Below are 16407 nucleotides of genomic sequence, written 5' to 3' on the forward strand. Positions count from 1 at the left end.
GTGGATATATCCACCTTGATAAACACAACAATAAAATCCCGCCATTTTCATGTTATCATTTCGAGTTATGACTTAAAGTATTAAAATTATTAAATACTGTAGTCTGTAATCGTTTTCTTTAAATGTTCTACATTTTGTACTAAATAATAAATATAATTCTTTATTTTTATCGCATGCATCATGAAATAGATCTATTTTGTTGTGAATTGTGATTGTAACCTGTAGTTAACAAAATATTAAAGTACAATCTCGAATTTTGATACGCTGATACTTTGATCCTGTATTTTAAATAATTCTGTTTGGTTATATATTTTCTACAATAATTTATTGCTAATTCAATTCTTTAGAAATTGGAGCACTGATCTGTGATAAATCGTTAAACGTGATAGATATTATATTTATTTACGATTGTATGTTAGTAATACTTTTATTTGTTTCTAATTAATTTTTTTTAATTGTATTTATTTTGTATCATTATTTGTTATTACAGTAATTCAAATCCTTATTTTTTACTAAATTGGAAATAAGTATGTATAAAAGAAAGTTTCCAAAAACTGTGGTTGAAAATGCTTCGTCACAGTTGCATAAAAAGTCTACAATTTCTTCTTTGGATGGTAGCACACCAAGTATGTCTCTTACATGCACTAGCACTAGTTTGAACGATAAATCGCCAGAATCGCCATCAATATTGGATGATTTTGATCATTTTCCTGTCGTTAATAATATAAATACTATAGATGATAATGATGTGGATGATATGACAGATTGTTCAGAACCTTTATTTAATGACAACAATGATGTTTATTCTTATTTAAAACAAACATTGATGAGTTGTGGCTTACATTTAAAAAATGATCAAAATATTTTGTGTAAGTCAGTTACCAACTTTATGTAATATATGAATTCATAGATACTAATTTTATATTAAACATATTGTGTCAATGGTTTTAATTTATTTTCAGCCGTTAAAGAGAACAAATTCTTGCAAAATATTAAATCCAAATTATCTAATGACTCTGAAGAAATTGGTGAAATTGATGTTGTTAATAAGTTTTTTAAAGAGTTTGAAGCATATCACAGTGATAAAATAAATCTTAAAATAGCTCTTTCTCCATATAAAGTAATATTTGGAAAACTGTTTTTTGGAATTATAAATTTATAAAATATTTTTATATTTAGACTATTCCAGAAAATAAATTTCAACAACAAAGAGATACTTTAGCTCGTCTTTTACTTCAAGTGCCTCAACTTCAATCAATTATGATTGATTTTTTATTCGATAAAATGGCTGAAATAACTTTAGAAGATACAACGTAAATAACATTAACTATTATTTTAATATTTATTTAATTAATTATGAACAACTATAGTTTCACTTGTAATTTGAATTTTAGTGATAATTCAGTTTTTCCAGTACAAAAATGGATACGACTATTGATTAGGCCATTTAAATATCTTTATACTGTATTAGATTTGAGAAAAACTTGCAATAAATTATTTGACAGTCTGTATGTCATGTCTGATGTTGACATAAAAAGGGAGCTTATTTTATCAATTCCAGATATAGTACTTGATAGTGAGGATCACGATGCACTTGATGAGTTATGGTAAAAATAATAAATTTGTTATATTCAAATTTCAAAGTAATTTTTATGTTTTATTATTCATTTTAGCAAACTTCTTAGAAATGACAAAGAATTAATGGCCACTATTTTGGAGACCATTAATCAATTAAACATCAGCAAAGATGAATTATCATTAATTCAAATAGATATGATACCTGTTATTCATCATACTCCACCAGATATACTACCAGCATTGGTCAGATTTTTAATTAAAGTATATGATCGTGCTGTAGCCGAAAGAGTAAGTATTTATTTTTCAAAGTCATACAGTACTTTAAAGTATAATTCAATTCTATTCTTACTATTTATATGGCAGATTGTGAATGGTTTAAGATCAGAACTTCCATTTTCAACGCCAGAAAGTATTTCACAAATTTCAACAACTGATAATTTATTGAGCATACAACTTATAATTTTCAATTGTATACATGATAAGTTTTTGTCATGCAAATTATTATTGGAGGTTTGGATAAAGACAATAAGTCAAATACAATCCCATGCAGAACACATGTAAATTAATATAAAATATAAATATATATATATATATATATATTTTAAATATATTGAATCCAAAATATTAGCTTTAAAATTAACATGATTTTAAGTGTTACTTAATATATATTTTTATTAATTTATCTTTATTATATTTTAGACCATTAGATGTTGTTATTATGTTTTTGGCATATTCAGCATCGTTTAATGTTCATTCAATGAAAAATACTGTTTTGTCAATTTTTAAAGAACGCTTAAAGAATGGATTTATTCGCTCAGAAATTATTGTGAAGACTTTTCAAACATTTACTCCAGTTAGTCATTCATGATATTATTATGATAGATTAACAAAATTAAATTAATTTAGACGTACCTGTTTTATTATAATTGAAGGTATTCAAACAGTATTTTGAAATGTTCATTGATTTATTTTCCAATCTTCTTAAAGCTACTGACCACGTTTCTATTGAAATTGTATCTAGTATGATAGTGTAAGTATATAATGTTCTTAAGAAAAACCAAATGCATTAACAGATTTGTTAATTTTTATTTAATTATGTATTTACGTTTTCAGTAACTGTTTTGATAATATTGATCAATGTTGGTGTAAATGGATTGTGGATGAACTTCTTGTTTTATTGGGAACAGGTAACAAGTTAACTATCGAAAATGTATTAAATATACTAACTGAATTAACTGAAAAAAGGATTGATAAAATTCAACCATTAGCTACTCGTTTAATGGTAATAATTATGAATTAATATTAGTCAAAATAATTTGAATGCAATCTGTATGTTATTGATTTTATTTTATCTTTTGGGCAGTATGTTTTTATGAATAAAGTGCACGATTTTTCTACAAAAGACATAGCTCAAGTCTTAGACATGTTGTGTAAAATTGCTTACTCAGAAGGCCCTGACGGAATTAACAACTGTTCAGTATTCCAAGATGAGATAAATATATTTGTACAAAAAGAACTTTGTTCCCTTAACATTGTGTAAAATTATTTATATTTTTCCAATTTTTTTTTTTTTTGTATTTATTTATAAAAATTTTTTCTGTTTAATGTGTTATTTTAGATCTCAAAGGGTTGGAATCATTGGTGCAATTATGTTAATAAAACACATAGTTCTATTGTCTCCTGATGAAGAAAATATCTTAATTGATAGGGCTAATGATGATATTTTACTTACTAAAAAAGCAAAAGAAGCTTATTCCCTTATAGGTAATTTATTAATATAATAATAGGTTTAATTTAATTTTGAAACATCTTCACCATCATTTTTTGTTATAGAATTATTAGTCACAAGAACCCAATCAGATACAGATTCTCAAATTTTATTTTTTGATCAATTTTCACTTATGTTATTTCATGGTCTTCCCTTTGATAAAACTTTTATGGTAATTTTTTTTTTTATTACAGCTATTGATTTTTAGAGTATTGTAGTTTAAAATGATTTATCACTAAAATTTGGTTGTTGTTTTTTAGTATGCTGTATCTTCAGTTATGAAAAAAAATTTTCAATACAGTTTTTTGATTGCTGCTAACGATTTTAATAATGAGTGAGTATTAATTTTGATTTAAATATATAATATTGAATATATTTTATAAATTAAAGTTATTCAAATAAATCTATATGTTTATATCGTAAAACACGCGCCCTTCAGCTCATTTTTTTGTGACCTGTGGCTACCAATATTAAGGGACAAAAAAAAAATAATAAAATATTAATGCCATGTCACAACTATCTTGAATTCTTAGAGAATTATTTATTTAGTATACTATAAACATTATTATACTGTCTTATTTTTTGATAAGCTAACCTTTATTAATTTATTTGTATCTACCGTGTTCATAAACATAAAGAATAAAATTGAAAAATTTGTATAAAATGTTTATTTTCTTATTAAATTTTTATATGCGGTATATTAAACTATTCAATATATTTGGCCCACTTGATACTTTGAGTTAGAAATGCCTGTCATAAAATATAGTCAAATCATTTATCTAAATGTCTAGATAGATAGAATAATTGCATAAAAACTAAATTCTTCAACTATTGTTTAGGCATTTAAAAAAAGATTGATTTGACTATATGTCTACAACATATATAAATGAAAATTAATAGTTTATATTGTATATTTGTTATTTATAAATATATTTCAGGAAATTGTTACTTCATTATTGGTTATAATTAAAATTATTTTATTAATATAACATTTAATTTTATAGAAACTATTTAGTTGACTGTTCTTTAACATTTTGCCTTGACAAAGAACTTGATGAGATTATTGCTGTCAATTTATGTCCTAAAGTCATTGGTGAAATGAAAAAACTTGATAATGCAATAGTGATGGGTTTACAAAGTTGCCATTCAAATGCTTTAACATCAATGTTTCGTTTAGTCAGAGGTTTGGAGCGTGAAGATTTAACTGAAATTGATGCATTATTAGGATGTCCACTTGTAATGCCTACTAGTAAAACTATTGATGAATTTGAAATGTTATCTCCAGAACAACAAAGTGTTGTAGTCCATACACTTTTTCATGCTGTCAATTGGTTTCATGAAGTTATTAATTGTTTTTCTTATTTAATTAAACAAAAAAATGGTGACAAAGTAAATTTATTATTAGTTGTATCTTAAGTATAAACTTAATTATGGAGATTAATTTTTTTTTTTTTTTTAAGGTACTTATTAGATTAAGAACTATAATATATTTAATTAAAACAATAAAAAAATGTTTATCGGTTATGTATGAACCCGAATACATTCCCCCTTTTTGTTATTATGGATTGAATGTAGAAAAGCCAAACTTTAATAAAAATAAAAAGTACGTTAAAAAAATAGGATACAATTTTTTAATTATTACATAAATAATTATTTGTTTAGAAAATCATTAAAACCTAAGAAGAAAAATACTAATGCAAAAGGAAAGAAAACAGTAAATGAAAAAAAAAATGTTTCTCTAGAATCAACAAATTCATCAAATTTTAATATTACAAATTTAGTAGAAGATGAAAATGATGATGACGTTTTAGAAAATGAAGTGGATCTTAGTATTTATAATCATTATTTTCGTGAACTTGATATTGATACTTGGCTTATACTGACACAAAAGTTTGTAATTAATCCTGAATCTGAACAGGTTTGTTAAAAAAAAATCTAAAACTTTGAAATATAGCTCTATAAGAAAGTATTAAATTTAAGTATTTTAAATAATTTATTGAATTTTAGATAGTTTAATATTTAATATAATATGAAATATTGTCAAATAAACTGTATTTTATTTATTTTGACAATAAATTATCGCTCTATATCTACAATATCACATAATTTAATAGTCTAACTTATGTATATTATATTTATAATATTATCTACAACTAGATTTTAAAACTATAAATTAATAAATATTTATAAATTAAATTGTAATTGTAAATTTTAATAAAACTTTACATTAGCAAGAAGTGTATTTAGAGTTACTGATAAAATAGATATATAGTTAACCATAGCTTAATAAGCTTAGTTGGAGGGCTCAATCCCTAGATTACTTTAAGGAATTGGTATGATCAATATTTTTATATACTAAATATACTAGTCAGCTTAAAATATGATTTATACCTTATTATTTTCTAATTTATAGTAATTTAAAATTATTTATTCTACCTTTTCATTATACATTACAATATATTTTTAAATAGTAAAATAAACAATTAGACTAGTTGTTAATTGTAAAACACAATAAAATTTACACAATTTAAATAGCTATTGGCTTGATTTTACATCACTTTATTTTTTATTTAGCTAGCTTGTTATTTAGAATTACATTAATTTTACTTGAATTATTTTTAGAATGAAGAATTTACACCTGAATTAGGTCCCTCAGAGTTGCGTTATTTAATGGAAGATGTATTACAAAAATTGGAGCATGTTGTTTTTAAAAACAAAAAGATGAGTCCATTGGTTAAAATTAAATCTAAAGATATCATTGGATTTAGTAGTGTTTCTTTAGTACCTACTAAAACAATACTTAGAAATTTTATTAAACTTCTTCCATACTTATTTACTGATTTAGAAATTCTTTCAGAATTTTTTAAGGTAACTTAAGTTAAATATGATGTAAAAAAAATGAATCTAAAAATTAAATTTATTCTTTAGAATTTATTGATGTCAAATGACAATATACTAGATGCCTCTGGAATGTTTATGCCAGAGTTTTGTGATATGAAACATTGTGTTGGATTAATTTTGAAATCTTTAGTGGTATTATTCCAATGGAATGATTTTGAATCTTCAAACACAGATGATCTTTTCAAAAGTAAGATTATTTTATATCAATATTGAAAAATATTTATGTCATTAAATAATTGTATCGTAATTTATAACTTTTGTGATCTATATTTTATTTCAGTGTTACTATTATGAAAAAAAATATTATGTATCGCATGATATTTAAAATTGTAATTTATCTCTTATTTCATGCTGTATATTAAAATATATAAAAAATAACTTTTTGTAATTAAATTCTTATTGTATCAAAAAACACTATTATTATACCTTTACTTCTAAGTTTTTAATAATCAACATTTGGGTCTTAGTTATGTATACTTTATATTTATAATTTATATAATATACAATTTCATGACTAGAAATAAATTGTATATGGGCTTTAAATTTATAATTAGCTTAACTTTTTTTTTTTTTTAATGTGATATTTTAATCCTCAAGTCACTAGTTTAAATTTAAAAAAAACTAATATTTTAATTCTTTATTTATGCAAACATTTATATTCCAAAATTATTTTAGATGCCTTGAAAAAAATAACAAACAGAACTGATTTGAGCAGCCAGAGTACACAATTTAAACAACCATTATGCAAAAAAAGATTGATCTCAGATAAAATAAAATATCTAAAAGAGTTTCAAAATATTATACTACATTTAGATGCTGCTGTTAGTTTAGTTAGCATTATACAAATCTTGAAAAATTTTACAGATGAACCAGAAAATGATGTTGTTTTAAGTAATTAATAATATTATATTTTAGACAATTTTTTTTATTATTTTTTTACTTATTTTTACTTTTATTTTCCAGGAGATACTTGTTGGAATTTTTTAACTCGGCAATGGTATTCAATGAACGGTTTAGAAGAAAATGGTCAAAAGTACAATGATCAAATTAAATCTTTACTTGAAATATATTTGCAATGTCATACTGATAAACTAAAAAAATTGGTGGAAATGGTCGATTGGTTGGAAGTAGAAGTTGTAGGTATGGAAACAAAGACTGATAAACTAAAAACTTTGCCAACAATTAAAAAGTAAGTTAATTTAATTAAAACCAATGTATTATCCTTAATTACTTTATTTGTATCTAGAATAAATTTTAAGATTTTAATCAAAGTTGTACTATACACTTTGTTAGAATCTGTTAAAAATGATTTGAAAACTGCTGAAAGTGAATTGGAGCGACTCATTGTTTGGCAATCAGCAATTTATGTGATGGAAAAAATAGTACAAATTATAAAAAAACAAGATTCAAGGGATAATCTTCTAATATTTGTTAAAGTAATATAATTAATGATTATTTTAATGATATTTGTTTATGATAATTAAAGTTAAAATTTACAGGGTTCTGTATTATTATTAAAACTGTTCTTAGCTGAAGGTATGACTGTATGTCAAAATTTATTTAAAGTTCGTACTAAAGAAGTGTCAAAGGTTTTAAAAAACCTTCAAGTTATCACAAGATACATACAAAATATTTGCAATTACACAAAAGTTAGATTTTTTCGATTTATCGATTGAAACATATTTTTATTATGTTATTAATTTCAGGTGATTAAAGATAATGCACTGAGTAATTGCTTACCAAATATAAGAGGTATTTTAGAAGCTCTGATATTGAAAGTGAAAAATGTTATTGTTATGAATGGTTGTACTGATGCATTGTTTATGGGCATTATGAAAAACATGGACATAAAAGGAGATGAAATAACGTCACAGGTACATTTGTCAAATTTGTGTATAATATATTAATAAGTATTATAATTATTTTTTTCATGTATTTTTAGAATGATAGCTCAAATGATAGTGATGGTGAAGATGATGATGATGATGATGATGATGATGATGATAATGAAAATGATAGGGCTGAAGCAAATTATTTAATTCAACTTCTGGGCAACGATAAATCATCAAATGATGAAGATGAAGATGAAGATGAAGATAATAATTCATCAATATTATAATTTATTTATGAGTTTTGACATTATTTATATTTTCATATTTTAACTATGTTAAGATTTTTTCTATGTAAATAAATGTAAAATTTAATTTTCTTATAATAAAATAATTGCTTAGTTTCTAAACCAATATATTTTTTTCATTCTCCCTTCACTCCCATTTAAATGTTTGATCAATACTTAAGTAAAATAATTATATTCTGAGTGTCAGTATTTCTTTTAAAATGTCTCATGAAACATCTCAAAACACGTAGTAAGTTAATCAAATAATCACTAATATTTTATTTGATTTTTTTGTTGATTGTATTTTTTTTATAATTTAGTGACATTATATGTAAAGAACGTTTGAAATCATCAAAACGTAAATATCTAGATTTAATTTTTAAAGAAATTGATGATTTGATTTTAAATCAAAACTCTGCCATTGAAGGAGTAAAATTTCAAAGGTTTTTCGAAGACCGATTCCCGTATGAAGAATTTATGATTAACTCATTGTCAGACAAACAACGTGACCGGCTAAGAAACATGTTTGATGATCGAAAACCCTTTGCATGACAAAACAATCAAATAGAATAATATATATTATTTATGAATAATTTTAACTGTTCTAGGCAGAACAACATCTTAAACAACATTAATGAAAATATAAAAAGCTATCTACCCATAGTAACTATCACTAGTGGTGGTCAGTGAGTGTCAAAGTAAAATTAATATAATAACAAATGACAATTTACATTATTTTAAATAACAAGTAATACATTGTATGCTTTCGAGTGAGTAAAGTACATTTTATAAAAATTTATAGTTAGACTAAAAGTGTTAAACATTTTACGTGTATATTATAAGTAGTTTAAAAAACCATAATATTTTTAAAACAATAGCATGTATAGAAATTATAATTTTTCTGAAATTCTCTAGTTAATGGTTATTGGTATTAGAATGGCAACAAAATAAGAAAATCGATTACTGTCGATAATTGGTTTTCCATAAAAGTTCCAGTTGTTTTCCTTTTTATTAATAAAAATACTTAAAACCCACCAAAATATCAACTAGATTCACTTGCCTTTCAGAAATTTTAAAGAAATTGAAAATTTAAGCATTTTTACTGCTCCTATAGATAGACAAAAAAAAACACGCATTGTAAAATCAATATTTGTAAATTAATATTTCCAAGTATAATAAACTGAATTTTGATCCTTGCGAGCACCGCCCGTTAAACTTATTTTCAGAAAATGACCCTGCGACTTAATTTTTATTTCCATAATATAATAAAATAGTTGTATCACATGCCCGGTGAGTGTGCTACACAACTACTGCAATACGTACTAAACTACCAAATGGTAAAATACTGTATCGTACTATCGTGTGAGTGTGTGATCCACCAGGCATTGTTCATTGGTATAACATTGTATAAATTATAAAATACTTTCCTCCCTATCCCAGCGACCCTACCAGACCCATATAGAATATACTGTAAACTCAGTACTTAAAGTTTAACATATATATGAACGCCTTCCATAACTGTGTCACGAAGCATGCGCATTTCACTTACCATTATTGATTTTTAAGCATTCATTGATAACAACGTTGATAGTGAATTGGTGTTAAATGTTTATTAGTTATTATAATTGACTACACGGATTTTACTGATTCCCAGTATTTCCACGTTCACTATTATATTATATATTTAATATTCGTGTCCAATCAAACAGAAATATTCGAGTCGTCTGGTAGAGGTGTCCTACTAATGTAATTTTATTTATCAAAAGTTCACTTACTCAGTCACTGCAAAAAAATGGTGGTAAGTCTTAGGGTTTAACTGTTTTGAGTGATTATCGCTAACTTTGTACAAGCCAACAAAGTGTCTATTGTTCTACTATTTTTATATAGGTTTACAGGGCAATCAAATGTTTGGCAGACGATTGGGCTCTTACAAATTGTGCAGTGATTAATGATGAAGACTTTAAAGACGATACAAAGTATGTGAAAATTAATCATATCAATGTTATTGTTTAAACAACTATAATAAATATATATTTAGATACATAGAGGTCCAACATCAATTCAAACCAGATCTTAAGTTTTGGTTTACAACATTGTTTGTGAAAAATCCTCCTCCACGAGGAAGCATAGCTTTTTCTGTGAATCAACGAGAATGGGCCAACCTGTCTATCAATCAGCCAATCAGTATTACTTCTTATCCAGGTAATACTCCTTTTGACTTTTTGTGTTCAGTTGAAGCTGAAATTGACTATCTTCAAAAGAATAAGTAAGTATATTATTGTGTATTTATAAAAAAAGTTAGTAATATAATATATAAATATATGTATATAATAGGTCTAAAAATACTAATGAACAGTTTGATACTGACATGATGGCTAAAGAGTTTTTAATAAACTTCACAAATCACGTTTTATCTGTCGGTCAAACATTATTATTTCAATTACCAGATAAACCATTGATGATAATTAAGATCAAAAGCATTGAAGGTAAATATTTAATGTTCATTGAAATTGAACGATTTGTTCAATTTAGATCTTTATATTAATACAATATGATATCTTCTTAACTTTGTCATTTTGAATATTAGTTGATTAACTTTTAAAATAGTAATGTATACAATTTTTTATTTTAGATTTACTATAAATTTCAAAGATTTAATTAAAAAATCTCTGTTTTGTAGTTTTAAAATAATATAATTATTTTGATTCAAAAATAATTTTAACATTGTCCAAAAAAAAAATATATTACAATAATTGAGACAGATATAAAAAAAAAATTTAAAGTGTTATAAAAAATATACGATATACATTTTTAGGTGTAAACTCTCAAGAAATCAATTCTGGAGGAGTACCCCGGTCTATTCAATATGGGAAATGTTTGAGCAATACAGCCGTACGATTTGTTGTAGGCCCTAATTCTACATTGATGTTGGTAGGAAAGTCAAAATGGTAAATTGATTTTTCTTATTAATATTGAATTTTCCTACTTTCTGATTATAATGTTGCTTATTATTTATAGTCAACAAGCACGTGTATCAATAATTAATCCAGATTTTGACTTCAACAAAATGGGAATTGGTGGTTTAGATACAGAGTTTAATGCTATTTTTAGAAGAGCATTTGCATCTAGAGTATTTCCACAAGAGATTATTGAACAACTTGGTAAAATCAATTAAAATTGAAAATGCTTCATTTTAAAATTAGCTAAATATACTTTTCATTAATTTAGGGTGCAAACACGTCAAAGGTATTTTGCTTTTTGGTCCACCTGGAACTGGTAAAACGTTGATGGCTAGACAAATTGGACAGATGTTAAATGCACGTGAACCCAAAATTGTTAATGGCCCTCAAATTTTGGACAAATATGTGGGTGAATCTGAAGCAAATATAAGAAGGTTATTCGCAGATGCTGAAGAAGAAGAAAAGAGGGTATTTTGGATTATTAATTTAATAAAGATTAGTTCTTATTTTTATATTTTCATTTTAGTCTGGTTCGGCTAGTGGCTTACATATAATCATCTTTGACGAAATTGATGCTATTTGTAAAGCAAGAGGTTCTGTTGGAGGAAATACAGGAGTACACGATACTGTTGTTAATCAATTGTTAGCTAAAATTGATGGAGTTGAGCAACTAAATAATATCTTAGTTATAGGTATGACTAATAGAAGAGATATGATTGATGAAGCATTGCTTAGACCTGGCCGACTTGAAGTAAGATATTTTTTATGAAACTTTTTGCAATCATATCATAATTACTTGGATTTAGGTACAAATGGAAATAAGTTTACCTGATGAACATGGACGTTATCAAATTTTGAATATCCACACAACACGTATGAAAGAATTTAAAAAAATTGCTGATGATGTAGACATGAAGGTAAATTATCTAAATAGTATATCCTGTTGTTGATATTAATTTCTGGTCTATAAAATCTATATACAATTTATGTGTCTTAATTGTTTAGGAACTTTCAGTACGAACTAAAAACTTCAGTGGTGCTGAGTTGGAAGGTTTAGTTCGTGCTGCACAATCAACAGCCATGAATCGTTTGATAAAAGCCAACAATAAGGTAGAAGTTGATCCTGATGCTTCTGAAAAACTTCAAGTGTGCAAAGATGATTTTTTACATGCATTAGAACATGATATAAAACCCGCATTTGGTGCTAGCGCAGAGGCTTTGGAACACTTCTTAGCTCGTGGCATTATAATTTGGGGCCCATCTGTCAGTGGAATTTTAGAAGATGGAACATTGCTCACACAGCAAGCTCGTGTAGCTGATACATTTGGTCTTGTTTCTGTACTCATTGAAGGACCTCCAAATTCAGGAAAAACTGCTCTGGCTGCAAAGTTAGCAAAAGATTCAGATTTTCCCTTTGTTAAAGTGTGTTCACCAGAAGACATGGTTGGCTTCACTGAAACAGCCAAATGCTTACAAATCAGAAAAGTATATTCCCTACAAATATCCTAATAAAAATAACAATAAACGCTCAAAATCACCTAAAAATTTAAAACCTATCTAAACTTTATCTGTAGTATGAAAAATAAAACATAAAATTGACATAATTTTTATTCAATTTTATCTATAATCACGAACAGATATTATAGGCTAATAGTCATTTATAAATTATTTTATATTCATATATTATTTACTCTACATAAATGTGTGTTGTCTTTGACTGATTCAGCATTTATAATAGAATATATTTAGGTATTATCAAATTAATTTGTATAATTTATAAAATTAATCATACATTCATGTATGTCCTACCTAACCTATATACAAACTAAGAATTTATTACATATATATATACATATACAATTATTGATAACTACAAATCAAACTTTAATAATGATTATCCTCATTTTACACAGTACTAAATAAATATTTTTATAAAAAATCATGGTGTTTTTTACATATTTATGCGTAATTTAAGTTTAAGTTGTGAATTTTAAATTAATTTACTATTTAGTAAAACTTTAAGATATATAAACTACTTAAAAATGAACATTTTTTACTTCTTCCATGTATATATTTTTAATTATTTCATAACTTAAAAAGACATTGAGTGTTTATTGATAATTATGTAAACTGGTATTAACTAGAATTAAAATATTTTCGTATTTTTTTTTCTAGATCTTTGATGATGCGTACAGATCTCAACTTAGTTGTATTTTAGTTGATAATATTGAACGTTTATTAGACTATGGGTCGATTGGTCCAAGATATTCTAATCTAACACTACAAGCTTTATTGGTTCTGTTAAAAAAACAACCCCCTAAAGGTAAAAAACTTTTAGTTTTGTGTACTAGCAGTCGTAAACAAGTACTTGAAGAAATGGAAATGTTATCTGCATTTACTGCTGTACTTCATGTCCCTAATCTCAGTCAACCAGAAGAACTTATTACAGTTCTAGAACAATTTGATTTGTTTACAAAACAAGATATCCACAAGATATATAACCAAATATCTGGGCATAAGTGAGTTAATGAATTTTGTTGAGTATTTTTTAATTATAAATAGTTATAATAATATGACCTTATAAGTTACTTGATATTTTAATGGTAATGTTTTATGGTTTTAGTGTTTTCATTGGTATAAAAAAGCTATTGGCTTTGATTGATATGGCCCGTCAAACAGATCCAAAAGTAAGAGTGATTAAATTCTTAACTAAAATGGAAGAAGAAGGTTGTCTGGATCTAGGTACTATGATACATTAGATATTGTATTGTTTTAATTTTAAAAATTAGTCAACTATTCAATAAATCATATAAAAAAAATAATTATGATAACATTCCGAAATAAATTAAGAGTCAGCAATTAGGCTATATTATTGTTTTAAATTAAAATCAATTATTATTACAATTTTTATATTTTTCTTTGCTTTTATTTCCATTAAAATATTGTTTAATCTAACATATACATTACAATGTTTTCAATTTTCGTCCATTTAATTGTTATATATATATATATATATATATATATAATAATATATTTAATTATATCATTAATTTTTGTTTTAAAATGCATTGGCTGTATATTTTTTATTTTCTAAAACATGATGTTTGAACATTATAATAATTTAATATTTATGATTCCTATTTATATATATATTTAATAGAAAATTAAGTAGTTTGGTAATTGTTTAAAAAGTAGACAATACTAAAACTAATACTTGTTGACAGTGAAATATTTTCACTTATTACTTAAGAGTTATATTACTGAAATGCTAATTTATTTACCCTATTAAAATCATTTATAATAAAGTTTGTTATTTGAAGACAAAAAAAGTTTTTAAAAAATGTATTCTAATTTTTGATAGTTATTTTAATAGTATTGTAAGTATTTTATAAAATAGATTTAACTTCAATTTTTGGAATTTCATTTTCTTAATAATATGTTAAATTGTATAAAACTTTTAACTTATTTAATAACATTCTAATATCTTTACTATAGGTATCTATTATATAATAATTAGTGAAATATGTTTCAATTAACCTACTTAAAATTATATTGAAAATAATTTGATTCAATCAAATTACATTAATAGAAATTATTTTTAACATTAATATATTTGTAGATTGTGATTGGATACTTGTTTTTATAGTGTATACTAGTCAATTCAGATGTGAATTGACTTATAAATTATAATAAATGCTTTTAAAAATTAATATTTTATTCAATATTTTCAAACTTATTTTTTTAATTTGCATTTACCAAATAATTTTGGTGAATTTTAATATTAATAAATTATGTTTGTTTTTTTTTTTTTTTAGTTTAACTTGATTATAAAATTTGCTCGACACTGTGTTTTAATAGAAAACATGCTTAAAACCCATTAATACAAAATTGAAAATATAAAAGTTACAAGTATGTAAGAAAAAAATATATACCAAGTTTTTATTATCTCAACTAGCTATCATTGAATCATTGAACCTCTTTAAATAAATATATTATATTCTAATACCCTGTTGTAGGCTTGTTCAATGTTATTAAATTATTGGGACATGACTTAAATGATTTCAAATTTTTTAACCATTTGTCGTAATTATAAATTTGGGTCCTCGGGGCAGTATAAAGTGTTGGCCTCCTTATATTTATAATACCAAAGTTAAAAAAAAAAATAGCCACTTTATTTCTGTATAGTAGGTAGGTATTACAATTTTTAAACAATAATTTAAGTGTTTCAAAACTTTATAAACACACGATATAACAAACATTATAACTTAAAAGTTAAACTTACTTGTTCTATGCAAGTTGTCCAGACGATTCGACAATCAAATGTAAAATGGCGTGTAGATGAACAAAACGAAAAATAGACGATATTAATATTAATATCACGACAATAATAATAATCGTTGTACGTACGATTACCATTAGTGATGAGTGGCATAGATTACCATTAGTGATGAGTGGCATAGATTAAATATACTAGTATATTTAATCTATGTTAGTGGATACTGGATAGTATGTGTACGAGTGGTACGACGATTATTATTTTTATCGCATAATAATTCAAGATTCTATATATACGTCATAATATTAATATAAAAAATAAACATTGTTTATTTTCCAATAATAGGCTGTTTTTCACTTTTTTCCTATCCTAATAAGTAATAACAGTACATGTCTCGTGAATTTTAAAATAAAATTCAAATGTTTGTACATCATTTTTTATAATACAAATTGTATGTATGACTGTACGAGGGTCGAAGGCCCCTCCGGGGCCCACCAAGTCCAAGGCTCCGAGGCATTGCCATGCCTTGCCATCCCGTAGTTACGCCACTACATTTGTCATTAACACGCCTACAAAATTTTGTCATGGTCTTTTTTTTTCATATCATGCTTTTATGTTATAGTTATACATCTTTAATTATTGAAATATATGTTATATGCATTTAGTCTTTATATATATATATATATATACAAGAAGAATTGATAGTTGAGTACTTTTATCCTAGCAGAACAATTCAGGTTAAAATTATTAGGTGAAACCAGAAACATGCAACAATTAAGCTAATCTTTTCTCAAATTCTTCAATCAAA

General features: G+C 24.9%; 2 protein-coding genes across 5 annotated transcripts; both read left to right on the forward strand.

The window, feature by feature from the left end:
• The first annotated feature begins 92 nt into the window (after positions 1 to 92).
• LOC112599181 (Fanconi anemia group D2 protein) lies at positions 93 to 8399 on the forward strand. 4 transcript variants are annotated; one of them, XM_025345991.1, is made up of 25 exons: positions 97 to 414; positions 491 to 869; positions 963 to 1120; positions 1180 to 1313; positions 1395 to 1607; positions 1674 to 1866; positions 1942 to 2135; positions 2278 to 2431; positions 2511 to 2608; positions 2692 to 2860; positions 2942 to 3114; positions 3197 to 3342; positions 3412 to 3518; positions 3607 to 3680; positions 4351 to 4735; positions 4807 to 4949; positions 5009 to 5264; positions 5969 to 6214; positions 6275 to 6434; positions 6923 to 7138; positions 7211 to 7436; positions 7494 to 7683; positions 7747 to 7896; positions 7954 to 8121; positions 8190 to 8366. In XM_025345991.1, the coding sequence occupies exons 2-25, from the start codon at positions 530 to 532 to the stop codon at positions 8364 to 8366; spliced, it is 4470 nt and encodes a 1489-aa protein (XP_025201776.1). In that variant the 5' UTR covers positions 97 to 414; positions 491 to 529. The 4 variants fall into 4 exon arrangements, with proteins under 4 accessions (XP_025201779.1, XP_025201776.1, XP_025201777.1 ...); XM_025345992.1 differs by having other exon boundaries at positions 97 to 410; XM_025345993.1 differs by lacking the exon at positions 97 to 414 and having other exon boundaries at positions 530 to 869; positions 8190 to 8399.
• A 1541-nt stretch (positions 8400 to 9940) lies between these two features.
• On the forward strand, positions 9941 to 14210 carry LOC112599182 (vesicle-fusing ATPase 1-like). Its single transcript, XM_025345995.1, has 12 exons — positions 9941 to 10161; positions 10251 to 10339; positions 10402 to 10629; positions 10698 to 10849; positions 11179 to 11311; positions 11382 to 11524; positions 11592 to 11791; positions 11850 to 12074; positions 12130 to 12240; positions 12329 to 12808; positions 13499 to 13842; positions 13947 to 14210. The coding sequence occupies exons 1-12, from the start codon at positions 10156 to 10158 to the stop codon at positions 14080 to 14082; spliced, it is 2247 nt and encodes a 748-aa protein (XP_025201780.1). The 5' UTR covers positions 9941 to 10155; the 3' UTR covers positions 14083 to 14210.
• The last annotated feature ends 2197 nt before the right edge of the window (positions 14211 to 16407 follow it).

This window comes from Melanaphis sacchari, unplaced genomic scaffold (genome assembly GCF_002803265.2).
Source record: "Melanaphis sacchari strain LSU unplaced genomic scaffold, SCAv2.0 Contig4_pilon_pilon, whole genome shotgun sequence".
Taxonomy (NCBI): Eukaryota; Metazoa; Arthropoda; class Insecta; order Hemiptera; family Aphididae; genus Melanaphis; species Melanaphis sacchari.

Bases quoted from the DNA above. Each gene is read 5' to 3' on its own strand.
- LOC112599181 (XM_025345991.1), top strand. From the start codon at position 530: ATGTATAAAAGAAAGTTTCCAAAAACTGTGGTTGAAAATGCTTCGTCA. The intron at 7,437-7,493 runs GTAAGTTAATTT...ATTTGTATCTAG, and splicing joins ACTTTGCCAACAATTAAAAA to AATAAATTTTAAGATTTTAA. The intron at 8,122-8,189 runs GTACATTTGTCA...ATGTATTTTTAG, and splicing joins GAGATGAAATAACGTCACAG to AATGATAGCTCAAATGATAG.
- LOC112599182 (XM_025345995.1), top strand. The intron at 10,630-10,697 runs GTAAGTATATTA...TGTATATAATAG, and splicing joins GACTATCTTCAAAAGAATAA to GTCTAAAAATACTAATGAAC. The intron at 13,843-13,946 runs GTGAGTTAATGA...TTATGGTTTTAG, and splicing joins AACCAAATATCTGGGCATAA to TGTTTTCATTGGTATAAAAA.